This window comes from Melozone crissalis, unplaced genomic scaffold (assembly GCF_028551555.1).
Source record: "Melozone crissalis strain CALT ecotype California unplaced genomic scaffold, PUWL_Pcris_2 ptg000042l_1, whole genome shotgun sequence".
In the NCBI taxonomy this organism is placed as follows: Eukaryota; Metazoa; Chordata; class Aves; order Passeriformes; family Passerellidae; genus Melozone; species Melozone crissalis.
The window spans coordinates 17,109,673-17,125,377 of record NW_026535820.1 but is presented as its reverse complement, the minus strand read 5'-3'; the positions used below and the strand labels follow the sequence as shown (position 1 = coordinate 17,125,377).

The 15,705-nt window shown below is 38.9% G+C and overlaps 1 protein-coding gene across 1 annotated transcript in view; it reads left to right on the top strand.

Annotated features, from left to right (window-relative positions):
• Positions 1-15,705, top strand: part of LAMA3 (laminin subunit alpha 3) — a 100,026-nt gene that overhangs the window by 17,667 nt on the left and 66,654 nt on the right. The window contains exons 7-17 of the mRNA XM_054284554.1: positions 1,414-1,532; positions 5,232-5,322; positions 6,308-6,439; positions 7,859-7,918; positions 8,995-9,036; positions 9,168-9,305; positions 10,145-10,279; positions 12,723-12,857; positions 13,258-13,304; positions 14,133-14,232; positions 15,400-15,452. Coding sequence (XP_054140529.1) covers positions 1,414-1,532; positions 5,232-5,322; positions 6,308-6,439; positions 7,859-7,918; positions 8,995-9,036; positions 9,168-9,305; positions 10,145-10,279; positions 12,723-12,857; positions 13,258-13,304; positions 14,133-14,232; positions 15,400-15,452 — 1,052 coding nt within the window. The remainder of the gene's footprint in view (positions 1-1,413; positions 1,533-5,231; positions 5,323-6,307; positions 6,440-7,858; positions 7,919-8,994; positions 9,037-9,167; positions 9,306-10,144; positions 10,280-12,722; positions 12,858-13,257; positions 13,305-14,132; positions 14,233-15,399; positions 15,453-15,705) is intronic.

Below are 15,705 nucleotides of genomic sequence, written 5' to 3'. Positions count from 1 at the left end.
AAAGGTGCTTGATGAGATAGAATGGGTTTCTGTTCCCCTAAAAGTGAAAGTGCTGCTACTGTAAATTTCGCATTGCTGTTGGAAGACATAGCTGAGCTGTAGCTCACAGGTGGTTTGACCCTAGAGTCAAGGGTGGGTTTATTTACATTGTAATTATACCTATATATATATATAATATTCTCCTTTTTTTCCTTTTCTGACTTCAGCATCTCATTTGTGTAATGTTTTATTTTCTTGAAGAATTTTATGAGTAAGAAAACCCAAAGATTTTCATAGGCTGTTACTTTCTGGCTAGGGAACCCAGTCTTGAACCCTGTCCAGTTCTTTTCAGCGGACCATAAGGGAGCCTGATGGCACCTCCTCAGCTGTGTGGTTGGTAATTTCTAGGAAAAGTCTTCCTAATCCACAGCTCTTCAGATAAAAAGACATAGAGAGAATGCAGAGAATGATCCAGTTTCTCTTCTCTTGTCTGTATGATTATGTAGCAATACATGGAAAATCTGTTGTCCCCGAGTTATGCTCCCAGTTGTGCCAGGAACTTGGAATAGAGTTTGGAAGGATTGCCTCCCATATGCTTCCCTCATCCTGAAGAAGGGGCAGAGCCCTTAGCTTCTGTAACCCATTGTCTTCCAGGGTATTGTGTCCCCTGGTCCTGATGAAGGGAGGGTTTCCCTAAACATGAAGTAATAGCTTTATCAAGCCATAACTTCAGGAATTTCCTGGGAAAGTAAGTTCCTCTAATTAAAATATCAGCTAGAACCCAGATGCTTAGGGAAGCCTGTTTTTGCTACCTGCATTCTTTCAAAAATATTCCCATTTGCCTCTCCAGCCAAGAAGGAAGATCAGGTCAGAAAATGAGGACATTGAATGAATTTATAGCCCTTTGGTTTATTCTGTTTGTTTGTTGTTACAGTTGGTTTCTACACAGAATTATAGCCAAGCTTGCTGGTATATCTGTAGCTACAGCTGAATATGAGAGTTCTTTGGTGTAGGTATTTTTATTTGAATGTATCTTACCTATAATTGTTAATTTTAAATAAAGGTTTAGTGCACATAGCATCACTCCAGATGTGTTTTTGAGACATGCCAAAATAAACATTTGAGTATGTTTTCGATAATTTAAGAAGAACTACTGTGGGCATTCTTCTGGAGCTCCCTAGTTCTGCATTTATGCATAACTATATAGTTTTGAGATGGTACAACTGTTGCCCTCTCTAGTAAGACTAGCTGCACGTTTTCTTCATGTCCACATTATTGTACTATGTGTCTGGTATGAAAATCCAGCATGCCTCAGTGTATGTACACATTTAAAAAAAATCTAATCTTCTTTTACACCTCTACTGGAGGTAAGTGCTGGAGATTGTTAAATTCCAGCATTACAAAGAAAGCTGACTTGGAACATTACTTTTTCAGCCTGCAACTGCCATGGACATGCCACTGATTGCTACTATGATGCTGACGTTGATCGGCATCGAGCAAGCTTAAACATCCATGGGCATTATGAAGGTGGAGGAGTCTGCATTAACTGCCAGGTAAAAAGGTCATTTTGATCAGTTTAAAAAAAGTGTTCACACCAGTAGTTTTGGGTCTGACCAGTCCAGATAGTCCCATTTGTCTGATGGTGTTTCTACTTGTACTCCAAGTGTGGAAAAAGGTGCATGAAAATAATCTACCTTGTTCAACATTGCTTGGTAATGTGTGAAAGACACATAAAAATTGTATTTATGCTCTGTCCTGTGGGATCAAAATAAAACCACACAATCAAAGCAAACAATTTGGTCAGCTATAAAAATTTCCTTTCCTTTTGTTACAAAGTCTACCATTTCCCTCCTTAACAGAAGGAAGTAAAATTAACCAAATAAAATGCCAGCTCTAGCCAGCTGGTTCCTTACTTCAGCAAAACACAGAGGACTCTCTCATCAGCAGAAATAAAGGAGGATCTAGACTATACCAAGATGGAAAGTTATAGATATTGGGAAAGCACAGAAGCGTGGAAGAGCCCTCTGGAATCCTTTTGGATAGTGCTCCAATCAAACCAAGGCTGGATGCAAAATGATATCCAGTTACACTGGGAAACACACAGTTGAAGTCTGCAAATTTCTGAGGGTACACTTTACACACACTCTGGGTAATCTTTAACAGCACTTAATCACACTCCTGTTCAGCAGGAGTTTCCCCAATTGCAGCTTGTGATAGTTGGCTTTTGGGCTTGTGCTGTGCTTACATGAGAAGAGTTGGTTCTGTCTTTTGTGCTGAGGAAAGATGCCTTAGGCAGGGGAAAACGGCCATCAGGCACCTTCTGCTTTGACACCAACCAAGTTCATTCCGTCAGTTTCCCCTGCAAACTGAGTGGATGAGCTCCATAACTGTCTCAGAGGCTCCATTGGATTGAAACAAAAGTTGTAAATTTGGAATCAGAGCCTTTACACCGTGTCTGTCATAAATAGATAACACATTCTTGGAAAGAACAAGAATTTCTTTCATTCTGACTTTGTTCTGCTCTGGAAATGACTATGAGGAAAGATCAAATAAGACTCTGATAAAGATCTAATCTTGGCCTTATCTCTGTGGGACTGAGTGAACTACTTGACCTCCTGAGGTCCCTTACAACCTGAGTCATTCATTGGTTCAGTGATCCTGGGGTTAAATAAATCCAGACTTACTTGGAAATCTGTCTTCCTTTTGTTGTCAAGTCATCTGATGTATGACAAGCAGCTGACCAGAATTTTGCATTGCAGGAAAATTATAATCAGTTCTGTTTCCTGTGAAATCTATGCATTGTGATTCATGTATTACCATGTTATGCATTTTAAAATATAGCTGTATTCAATCAACAAAAAAGGCAAATATCCAGTATAGATTATATTTTCCATATTCTTCCCACATTATAATCAGATATTGTCCAAAAGGCAGTCAGAAGAGAGTAGCATTATTTTTACTAACATGAGTAGAAGAACTGTTCTTTGTCTTCCCATTGACATTTCTGTGCAGAACTTTGTTCATACAGTCTAGTAAGATTTACCATGTTGGTCCTTTCTATTAGCTCTTTGTTCATGAAAGTACATTTCTTTTAATACTACTTCAAATATAGAAAATAGCAAAATTAGTCTAAATCTACAAATCCTAGTTATGTGACTGATATGAATTGTTTGTAATTAATTTTGTGGAAATGAAGTTGGAGTAAATGAGTTTAAATCCAATTATAGCTTTCTTTATTTTTCCTTTAATTTTCATTGACAAAAGGCATGAATTTTAGTTTACTTTTTCTGTTTGTGTCAGGAGAAAGCAAAGTTTTAGGAATGTATGCCTGAATGCAGAAGTGATATAAATGAAGTGTTGCACAAAAAGATAAAATCAGTTTCTTTAGAGTATGATGACAGAGGAGCTCTGGAAACCACACAGTCCTACTTAGAGTAGGTCTGATTAGATCAGGTTGCTCAGGAACTCATTCTTCCAAGCTTTGAACACTTCCAAAGATTGGAATGCCACAGCTACTCATGGCAGCCTGTTTCAGTGTTTGACTGCCTGCATGACCTATTTTGTCCCTAACATCTAATTGAAATTTTCCTTGTTCCAATCTGTGCCTGTTGCCTCTCATCCTTTTTCTGTGCACCTCTGACGGGAGTCTGGGTCTATCCCCTCTGTATTCTCTGATCTGGCAGTTGTAGGTAGCAGTAAATTGACCTGTCTCTTCTTAATGCTGAAAAAACCCAACTATCATCTTGGATGTCATGTGCTTCAGTCCCTCACTATCTGCATGGGTCTGCCCACAGCATCTGTTTTTGAATCACAGAGGTCCATGAGGTTGATTTGGGGATATTTGGCCTAGGTAAATTATGCTGGATATGTCCTATCCTTTGTGTGTTCTAAATTTGTTAACTGGATCTCCTTTTCCACTGAGCAATGAGCCCCTATCCCCATTATCTTTTCTTTTGCTGCTCCTCTACTCTTGGAATCTTTCTTTTTGCACTTCACCTTCCTTGCTAGTTTTAACTCCGCTGAGTTTTGGCTTTCTGAATTTTATTATATATTTGGGTGATATCTTCGTGTTGCCACCAAGTAGTCTGCCCTGCTTCTACCTTCCATGCACTTTCTTTTTGAGTTTGAGATCACTCAGGAACTCTATGTTTATCTGTGCTGGCCTTCTGCCATGCTTGCATGTTGGAAAAAACTGTTCTGGTTCTAAGGAGGCTGTCCATGAGAGTGAACTCATGGGTTCCCTTTCCCATCCAGGACACTTTCACACAGGATCTTGTCAAGCAGCTCTCTGAGCAAGGACAAATCTGCTTTTCAGAAGCCCAGGACTGTAATTCTGCTATTTGTCTTGTTCACTTGTCTCTCATACATTCAAAACAACTTCTGGATTACTTGCACCCTGCTGCATTGTCCTTCTGGCATCTTCCTGAGCTCTCTGGGCTGGGGCCACTGGAGAGAGCAGAGGTGAAGAACATGCAGAGTCCTGAGTGCCCTGCTCATGAACTGCTCACCAGTCCAGCCAGGAAATGCTGTGTGCCTGCTCAGCCCTGAGTTGCAACACTCCCTAAGGGGGAACTGAACAGGGAGTGGGAGCTGGGAGAAAAACTTTGGTTGCTCCAGGGCAGAGCTTCCTGCTCTGGTTCCCTGGCTCTCGTGTCTGTGAGCTCATCAGGGTGCCTCATGACCATGATTTACTCAACTTGTACTTGCCATCGCTGCTCTAGTTCAAATTGCTTAGGATTTTTTTTTTCTGGTGTGCCTAAACCATGTATTTATAGAGAGAAACACTTTTCTAGTGGAAAATCTATCTTTCACTGGCTGGACTGTTCAGGTTTTGGTTTCTTCTGGTATTGCTGATCTTCAGGAATATTCAGAAAATTAATATGTAGTATAAGAAAAAATTAGTGTTGCAGTTTCTTGAACAAACAATATATACATGGCGATAAGAAAGTAACCTAAAAAGAGATATTTTATGATATAAGGAGATGTTTTTCCAAAGGTTATTTTTAATGGGACGAGGCGTTGATAGTGCTTTAAAGAAAAAGTTCAGCTGCTTTATGTGAGAATACCATGATTCAGAAGCTGCAGAGAACAGGTGGTTAAAGAACACCACATGATTGACTCTTTATTGCAGTTGTATTCAGTTTTTTCCACTTCTTAGCTGTGTACAGAAACAAAGTAAAGGATGTTATTGTTTCTTAATTCTTCCAGGTTCCTCTCTTTACCTTGTACTACTTTTGTTTTATTTTGTGCAGCATAATACGGCTGGGATTAACTGTGAGAAGTGTGCAAAAGGTTACTATCGTCCTTACGGTGTTCCAGTGTGGGCTCCTGATGGTTGCATACGTGAGTCCTTCTCTACAGAGTAGCTTCTCCTGGTGGCTTGAGGGTTTGGGCTGTAATCAAGGCATAGGATGTGTCTTTGTGGAGGAAAAAATGAAAGGGTGGGCAAATGATATTGGAGAAGGGCTACAAATTAATTTCTGTATTGTTTTAAGCCTTTTAAATTATATTCTTCTCAACTTATGTGTCATATGAGCATATTGAGAACAGCAGAAAGCTAGAACATAGGCCATAAAAAGGTATGGAAGAGATAGGAGCATGGGAAAATGGGGTGCTGCTACACACCCCACAGTGAGGAAGATCTCAGGACCCCTGGGAAGCCGTTCTCATCTCCTGTTCTCGTGATCTTGTTTCTCTTAGCCCTCTGATGTACATGTGAGCTATCCTTTGACCCTTGGTCACTTGAAAATGTTATTCTGTAGCTCAAAAGGTCATAAGGATCACTACTCTGATCTTATGCAGTGCTGAGCCCATCAACTAATAAGTGATGCAATTGGGTAATTACTAATACAACATTTGAAAAATAATTGAGTATAGGTAAAAGGAAGGTATTTGATTACAAAAAGGCTGAAGGAGGCATATGACAGGCAGGAGGAAACTACAGTTAAGTTGTGCTTGGGGATTGAAAGGAGTGGGAAGTCAGCAGAGCTGTGGTCATAGTGTTGCGTGTAGTGTGTAAATGAAAGTGAATAGAGTTGTGCTTAGCCTAGACCATGGAGAGAGATGAGTGGTTGCCACAGAAAAATTGCTGTGGAGGAACAACATGCATCTTTTGTAATTTAAAACTCCTAAACGGTCTAAGAAAATAACAGGAGCTTTGCTTTCAAAGGATGTATTGGTGGTATGTAAGTACTTGGGAAACATTAACTCTTTAAATAATGAGTCATTCACATCAGCAAGTTTGTTGTTACAATGCCATTGTGCACTACTGTAAGAGGCAAATTGATTATTTTCCAAAGAGTGCCTAATTGCTGGTACTTTTACTTAGCCTGCAGTTGTAACTTGGAGCATGCAGATGGCTGTGAGGAAGGATCTGGCCGCTGCTTCTGTAAGCAGAATTTCCAGGGAGACCACTGTGAACGCTGTGCTGATGGATTCTATGGTTATCCATTTTGTGTCTGTAAGTATACAAGTAAAATTGCCTCTTTTTCTGTATTTTAAATGTGAATTAAAGAATTAATGGTTTTCATTGCTCTTGACTTGGTTTATAAACATCTGATATTTCAGCTTCACATGTTTATGTGTTCTGATAAATCAGTTGTTACAATACTGAAGAGAGTTGGGTTATTTAACAAAATCATAGTGACTTGAAAAACAGAGAATGTGCTGTGTTCTCACAATTCTGCAATAATTTGAGACATCAGGTTTACAGCCTGATGAGTGAGTTGTGAACTCCAGTCCTAAAGCCCTGGACAAATTGTTTAAACATGTGTCAAGATTTTTAGGGATAAAGACCACCTGCACAGAGAAGTAGAACATGACTGTAATGACTGAGAGGGGATAAAAAGGGTATATGTTCTCCTTGACACCTCCTAGGATTTGGAACTTCCACCTCTGATAAACAGTGCATTTCCCATAAAAAATTACATATAAAATAACTGAGCAGAAAACATAGTGTCAGGATTGCTGCATAAAGGCTTCCAACTCCATGAAAGGATTGCAGAAATGCATCAGTGGGGTGTTTTGTGCCTTCAGGAAAAAGACATGTGTTTGATAGCTGATAAAAACAGAAGGTTGAGGTGGAATGAGATCTGAGGTCTCACTAGAAGAGAGGTACCAAATAGAAACACAAGAGTAGGGAAAACAATACAAAACAAGGGAAAAAAGAAACCCTGTGAAAATTGAATGTTGTTTGAATTCAATGGCTATGATAGAATATTGTCTGTACACTGCATTCTAGATTATCACATCTCATAAATGTTCTTGATTGAAATCTGGCATTTTTAAATTAATTAAGCTCAGGTGGACGTTGATCTGAGTCCCACTGATGTGTGTAGATCACTGAGTTTGGATCCCATCTCAATGCAAGAAAGTTTAAGAATGGAAAAGACAATCTGGAGGACTCTCAAATAAAAGCTCGTAAGATGTACATGTCATAAATTATGGCAGTTTATGTAGCAGTTTATGTAGGTGGTAATGCCGCATAGGAGGAGATGGACCTTCACCTGGAAGCAGGAAATGTGAAATGAATATGAACATCCTTAGGTAATTTTCACAATGCTGTCTAGTGTAAGAAAGCTTTCTGCACAAAAGGTTAAGGAGAAGGAAAGTGACCTGGTGTAATTTCCAAATGGTGTCTGGCCTTTCCTACTACTTTTTCAGGAAGGGAACCTTGTATCTGAATTGGAAATCAAAAGTGCAATGTCTCTTACCTCTTTTCTAAGAAAACTAAAGAAAGCTAAGTTGAAGTTGGTTACTAGAATCATGTGAATATCATGCTCTCTGTATTGATGGTAGATAACTTCATTGTTTGTCATGATTTTTAATGAATTTAATGTGTTTGTTTCCAATGATCCTTGCTGTTTCTTTTGTTTTAAAGATACTCCTGTATATCCTTCTACTTCAGTTCCAAGTGATGCTGTGGCTGGTGACATTATAGGCAAGTTCTCAGTGGTTTTTCCCTATTTCACTGCTTTTCCCCATGTTGCTATTTTTTACTGTTTCAGTGGTGCCTGCTCTTTTGTAGAATAATAGAATCATTAAGTTGATTTTTAGATAGTAATTTTGCCTGTGTTTGTATTTATCTTTCAAGAGAACCTTTGTTCTTGCCAGAAGTTCATCATACTGTCATGTTTATACCAAACAGTTAGGTGGGCTGGCTCCAGAAGGAGTTATGAGTCCAAATAACTTTGGCAAGCCTCTGGCAAACATCTGCAGGAGGAGCTGACCATCTTGTTTGGTGCACTTAAGAACAGATCCATCAAGAGTTTCTGACATGTACAACTTTCTGGCATGACAACCACTGCTTTGTGGTGTAAATCTCTTTCTTGAGGCTAGCTGGCCTCTGCCTCTGGACTGTCCTCTGTCACCTGGCAAATGTGACATTGCCCTTAGCAGTGAAGGACTTGGATTTCTAAGAAAGCTTTGTATTTCTTGTTTAGCCCTCTGTAAAGCTGCCTGAAATCCATACAATGATTCCCTTGGTGGGCTTATGTTTTTTAGCCTATATTATAATTTTGTGCAATGTAGACCATCATAACTAGCACTTAATCACTTGCATACGTATAATGCACTTCACCTTGGTACGGCATCCAAAATAATTGCCCTGGTAGGCCTCTGGGCATTCTCTATTGTGTATCCCCTTTTCTCATGAATTTGTAAAAGGAAGAAGAAAAAAAATCCAAAGGAAAGTGAATAAATATAACAGGAGAAAACAGATCTTGAGCTCTTTACCATTTCAGTGAGCAGCATCTGAATTTGAAGACATAAGAAAGGCAGCTGCTTCTAAGTGGAAGTTTTAGTAGAAGTTGTAAATTTTTGCTGTCACACTGAACACAATTACAAATTGTGGTTTTTTGAATGAGGTCTTGCATGTAAGACTCAGACAAATATGGTATTTTCGTTCAAGAGTAATATTTACTAAGTACTGATCTATTTTTCTCTGCAAAAAACAAGAAATTCTGGGATTATATGCACTCACTTTGTTTTTTTCTTTTCCTTTCCTGTTTTAACTAGAAGGAGGCTGCAGACCAGGATATTTTGGCCCCCAGTGTCTGCGTAAGTGGCGTAGTTTCTTTGACTCTTGGAGCCTGTGCTCCAGGATAAATGCCAAGCTTTGGCTTCCAAGGGAAATAAGAACTTTAAGATCATAATACTGCAAATGTTTTTTTTACAAATGTGCTCTTCAGCGTGCCAGTGCCATGGTGCAGGAGTGCTGGGCAGTGACTGCGATGGAAGTACTGGGCAGTGCAGATGTCGAATGGGATTTGGGGGTTTTTCCTGTGATACCTGTGCAGCTGGCTATTTTCAGTACCCCTTCTGCCAGGGTAAGCTAAGCATTCCCTTTTGGCAAGCATATCCAAAACACCAAGTTTTATACTGAAGGATGAAGTTATTTTGCCATGGAAATGTATTCATAACAGGCTCTCCCACAACTCACAAAAGTCAAAGAAGAATAATGTGATGAGGGGAGATTTTGATCTAAAAATTCCCGTTTCCTTGGTTGCTGTCTGCTGTTTGATGCAGTTGCCAGACTCTAGTTTGTGTTTGGATTTAGTAACATTGATTAAACTTAGAATAAATTTGGAAATATTTCTGTTACATATCCTTGGAGTTTTAAAAAAAAAATGTACTTAATATGAGTTTGCAAGCTCACTTTGATGCACAAAGCTACCCTATCTAATCAATACTATAAAACTGACTGGTTTTGAACTTTAATAGCTGTCTCTGTACTGTCTTTTCAGGGTATTTATTGACCACTCCCACCTGAGACTGTAAATCTAAACCATTAATTTTTTGCTTCAGTCCCAGAAGTGATGGAACTACTCTCAATAGCTGGCAAACCACTTGGAATTGATAAATCAGACTCTCAGTGGGGCCAGGCCAAGTGTAGTGCTTTGACACTGATAATTGAACTTTGAGCCAGCTTCCTTGCTCTTTCATTAATGTTTTCCTTGTTCCTGAATTGTTACAGGTGTGAGCAATCAATAAAAGCTGTTATGAATCCATATAAATCTGATGGGAAAATTGTCGTACTGTTGAGCATCAGGGAGCAGGGAGTTGCTTTTACTGCTATTTTTTTTTCAAATGTATTTTTATTTCAAGAAAGAGAAAAGAAGAGAGCCTGTACAGAGGCTTCCTCTGAAATATCTTTTCTCATTGGCAGTGTGTGAATGTAACTTGATGGGTACCCAGCCCGAAGTCTGCGATTTTCTTGGGAGGTGTCTTTGCCGCTCAGGGGTGGCTGGACTTCAGTGTGACAGCTGCCAGCCTGGCCACCACTCATTCCCTGCCTGTCAAGGTAAGGCTGATGATTGCATGTACAGCATCAAACAGGGCCCTGAAAAGGCAGACAGCAGTGCTTTCCAGGACAGCAGCCAGAGATGCCCATTTACTGTTCACAGCAGTAAATAGGCAACTCCCTCTTGTGCTTTACAGTGAAATACTCATGTATTTTAATTCTCCAATTTCAGGCCTTTTTTTACCCTCATAGTCAGACTGTTTGATGTACTCTCGGTCAGCACAGCTGTCTCACTAATAACCAAAGCATTTGAGAGCTGTTCTCACATGGAGGCCCACAGCAACAGGGCACGCTTGACTGCTGAGGAACCAGCATAGCAGAACTGTGAAGCACTGGTCTGCTTTTGCAGAGAGTCTTTGGGACCTTGTTTGGTACCAAAGTTTGTTCTGAAAATCTGAAGCTCTTATTTTGCCCTTCATGGTGGTTTCTCACTCGTTTTAAGATCATCTGACAGGAGCTAACCCAACCTATGTCCATGTAGGCGTGGAACATGAAAGATCTCTATGGAGTTTCCCACCAAGGACTAACCTGCTTTTTTACAAGACAAGGAAATTAATGGAGTATAACTTTTGAGTATCATAAGGGTCTTGTGTGTGTACGAAGACTCCCATCACATCCTACTTGGCCCTAAGTTTTGTCTGTCTTTAAAGTGAATGAGAGAGAGGGCCCTTAATCCTTAGTGATTTTTATATTGAGAAGGAATATAGAATATTGCAGAGTTCTGATATGTGCTTTCCTGTGCTGATTAACAAGGTTCATGTATAAAATTATGATTTGCTTTCTTCTCTCTTGTTATTTTTGGCTGTTGACTATGTCAGTCTTCTTCCTTTGGGCTTATACAGTTGTTTATCTCCTATAAGGGGACAGCAGAATTCTTTATGCCCTTGTGCCCTGGTTTCAGCTGGGGTAGAGTTAATTTTATTCCTAGAAATGTGTACAGTGCTATGTTTTGCCTTTTTTCCTCATCTTCTCCCTATCCCATGGGTGGCTGTGTGTACCTATTTGACAGCTGGAGTTAACTGTGGCACCTTGCAAAGATGGGCTGTGTTGTGTTACCAAACACGATGGGTGGAATATGGAAGCACCATGTGATTGTGGGTTTTATGGTCTGGAATAGATGAACATTTTAAATGAAAAACATGAAATCAGGATTCTGCATTGGTACACACTGTTCAGTGGTTTTAAAATAACCTTTCTTTTCCTAGAGCAAAATCAAGTAGCGACCTTAAAGCAAATCAAACCTGTATTGAATATGTTTGATCTTTGAACACCAAAAGCTGAAAAGAGACATAAAAGCTTAAAAGAGCATGCAAAAACAAATTGTGAAAGACAGATAAAAATAGTTGAAAACACAGTCAGTCGTATTACTCAGAACTGCTGCAGTTCACAGTTTGTTCAGTTAAAATGAGCTGCCATGGGTTTAAACATAAATTAACAGAGCATGCTGCAAGCTGTGGGGGAAAGTGAGCAGCCCAGCCTGCTATTCCTGTAAGGAATTGTCATCTTCAAAAAAAGGACAGATTTATATTTTTTGGGCTGCTGTGACTAGAACTTATCTCTCTGCTCATGACTTGTTGAACTCAATAGAAGCTTTATTCAAATAAAGTGATATCAAAACAAAGCCTTTAAACAAAACACTAATACTTAAAATTAGGAGAGAATGCTATATGGTAGTCAAATGATGAAGCTCTCTAGTGTAGGTATTGTTCTTGGAAGCTTCAGTGTTTATATTTCTCTTACACTGACTTCCTAGCAAGCCCTGTGTCTTTCCAAGCATCTTTAAAGTAAACACAGCAAAGTCAGATGTCTTTGACTGCAGCAGAAAGAGGAACCAAAAGGGGGAACCAGAAACGTGAACATGTAGCAGAAGACAATGTTTGCCTTGTATTTCTGTCAGCCAGCCATTTCTGGCAGTCATAACATCCAAGTGGTTAACTGCAGCACTTCATCTTGTACCTGGGACAGCTGGGATGCCCAGGTGGGGTCCCATTCCTGTACCTGTGAGGTGTGACCTTGTGGAACATGGCAGCATCATCTCAAGGAAATAGCAGGTCTTGTCTTTAGCTGTTAGCCCAAAATAGTGGTAACGCCATGAGAAGTTCGCTGTTACAGTTGACAACATGCTCTGAATATATTTTTTAAAGATTTTTTTCCAGTATTTCTGTCATGTGACATTCCTCCCAAATGTAAGGTGGATTTATGTCCCTTACATGTGTTTTGCAAGGCATCAAACCAGATCTCTCAGCTGTGAGTTACAGAACTGCAAGAACCAAGATTATCAGTGGACAATTGCAGAATAACTGTTTGGGGATATTTATTTTTGCTGGTGAAATTATGGTTTGTCTGGTTTTCTGAACATAAATGATTGATTTACATTCAAAGGTAAGTTTTTTGGCAAATTCTAGATTTAGACATGCATCTGTTTTTTATCCTCTCTGTGCAGCTTGCAGTTGTGATGGTGTTGGCTCACTGGGGAATACCTGTGGTCCTGGAGGGCAGTGTCCATGCCGTAGTAACTATGCTGGGCTGAGGTGTGACCAGTGTGCTCCAGGATATCATAGCTATCCCAACTGCTTGCGTGAGTAAAAGCCTTCTGTACTTCTACCAGGGTTTTCCTTCCTATTTCTGCAACACCGAAGAAAATAAATCTTCTCAAATATATTTCCAGTTAAAAGATTTCCATTTTGATGCCACAGGAACTTTAAGAAAGTATCTGTCAGTTCCTTAGCTTAATGCTCTATTTTTCCAAGTGAATGCTTTGCATACCATCCCAAATACTATAAATCAGGCTAAATACACATTTAAAAATTAATTCTTAAAAGCTTCTGCTGTCTTGGAGTTTAAAGTATTTGAGTCTCTCCAAGGTAACTGTATTAAAAAGCCCTTTCAAGCTCACACCGGCTACATTGTGCTTCTGCACTACTACATTCCACAGCCTCTGTTTTCAAAAGATCTTTCAATGTGTTTGTTTTATAAAGGTGTCAACAGCGAGTGTGACCCTGCAGGTAGCATTGGTTCTCACTTTGTAAGTATTCTGCCACAGCAGCTAACAGTGCATGTTAATCATTCATGTGTCTTTGCTGAACACATCCAGCTCATTACTCAAGCCCTGAAGCCTGCTCTTAGGCTCTAAAAGAATTGCAGGAGCTTGTTTGAAGAGTAGGAGTAGAAATAAACTTTGTGTTTTGCTTTTTGATCATACCAGTGCGAAACCTTGTCAAGGATGGGGTTTTTTTATCTTTTATATATAGGATATGCAATCTGTTTGTGTCTTTTTGGTATACTCTTAACACTAACATATGCATGAAGATATAAGCCTGGGCATGTCTCAAAGACCTTCTGGGTCTGGGTTGCAACAAGTCTTGCAGCATCAAATTATTCTTGAAAAATCATTGCATCTTTGTTGCCATTCCACTATTATTGTTATTAATGCGATGGTCGTTATTATTGGTGTCTTAATAGTGTCTTGAGATGGTGTCTTCCACCAATAAAGAAAAGATTAAATATGAAAATGAATTAGTGTTTTTAAGGAAATACTGGGGTTTATTCTTTGTACAAACCAGTTAATACTTTAGAGCACTTCTAATAAGGCTATAAAAGAATTGGAAAGTACATCCTTTGGAACCCTTAGAATAAATTAGATACATAAAAAATATGCAGGATGGAACATTTCTTTGCTGATAGTATGAGACAGAAAAATCTAAGATGTCTGAATCAGCCTGAGATCCATGGATCTGTAAAAGTCAGTAAACTGCATGAGCTCTTGACAATGTTAGGTTTTTCTTAGTAGTAAAGATCAGTAAGTTTTTTTTATGGAGCAGGTAAACCCTTATTAGCTCCTTTTTGTTGTTAGGGATATTGTGAATGTCTCCAGCATGTTGAAGGTCCTACCTGCAGTAAATGCAAACCCTTGTACTGGAACCTGGCCAAAGAAAACCCTGAGGGATGTACAGGTATGGCTTCATGGCATATCTCTTTGACTTATGAAATGTAGTCATCTTTATTCTCTGACACTGTCTGTGGTGCTCTTTGTGATTTTCACAACTCTTGTTAACAGCATGTTTCTCATGCAGCTTAATTGTAAACCCATGATACCAGCAGTTACTTTCAGAAACCAGGCCATAATTTCCTGGGTGTTTGCCTAGTGCTGAACCAGGGTGTGCTCTGAAGTTCCAATGATGTTCACTTTATAGGGTCCTATGGCGGATCTACTGGGGCAAGACAGGATTTTTACCTGTAATCCTGAAACCAGAATTTGGTTCATTGTTTTGAGGGGAAAAAAGTGCTTTTTCACTTTGTTATATCCTAGCTTGGAGTGTAAAACCTTCTTGTGGCCTCAGGGTGTGACAGATCTCTTATGGTTTATATCTGTATAATAAGCTGTGATTGTCCATGTGTTCCAACAGGGAGAGTGTGTTTTTAAGGCAGATAATAATAATTAATGAAGATTAAAAAGGGTAAAAAAAAAAAATCTTTAAAGTACTCTCCAACTGTTTCCTTTGGAACAGATTCCACCACAACAGCCACTTAGGATGAGTAGCTTTAGACTGATAATAGTATCGTTACATTTTTTTACTTTAGATCTCTAAATACTTAGCAACTCCTCAAAAATTATGAACTGCACTTTCCATGTAATTCTCTACTTTCAGTCACAGAGTCGATACTGTGTTTGTCCAAATTTCTGGCTCAGCATAGTTCCTCCCTGCATTATTTTCTCCATTTCTGTTTCATATGGAGAGTTGATTTGGTCCCAGAGTGTCATTGCAGAAAAGAAGGTTGCCAGTCAGACTGGAGGACACTGTTTTGTATCAATTGTCTGAATGCTTCTAAGAATGAATTTACAATTGTTTTCTATCTCAATACTGTTTTTTGCCAAATACAAGTTAAATCACTTTAAAACATACCAGTAAACTACACATTCTTAGAAGTCCTCATTCTTTCTCCTTTTCTTTTTCTTCTCACCTCATACCAGTTTGGTGTTCTGAACCTTCCAGAATAAAATCCACCTTGTGGTACATTGACTCAAAATTGCAGTTTCTGGGTAGTGGAATTTTTTGCTGTAAAGTATCATGAAAAGATGAAATGCAGATGTCTTTCTTTTTGTTTTTTCATCTGTGCAGAATGTCAGTGTGATGTGAGTGGAACACTAAGTGGAATTGGAGAATGTCAGCAGGTAAAGAGAAATTAAAAGAAAGATATTAAATTGTTTATTGCTAAGATAAATTATTGTGACATTTGCTAAGGTAGAAATCTTAGCACTCTTTATTGCTTTTGAACATAAAATACCTAGTTTTATACATCGAAGGATCAATTTTATGCATTCTAGGGATATATAAAGTTTTAAAATTTTTTTTCTTCATGAGTTGATGTATTTTCTAGTCTATTTCTGAAGATGATAAATGACAGAGCTTATGTCCAGATAATGG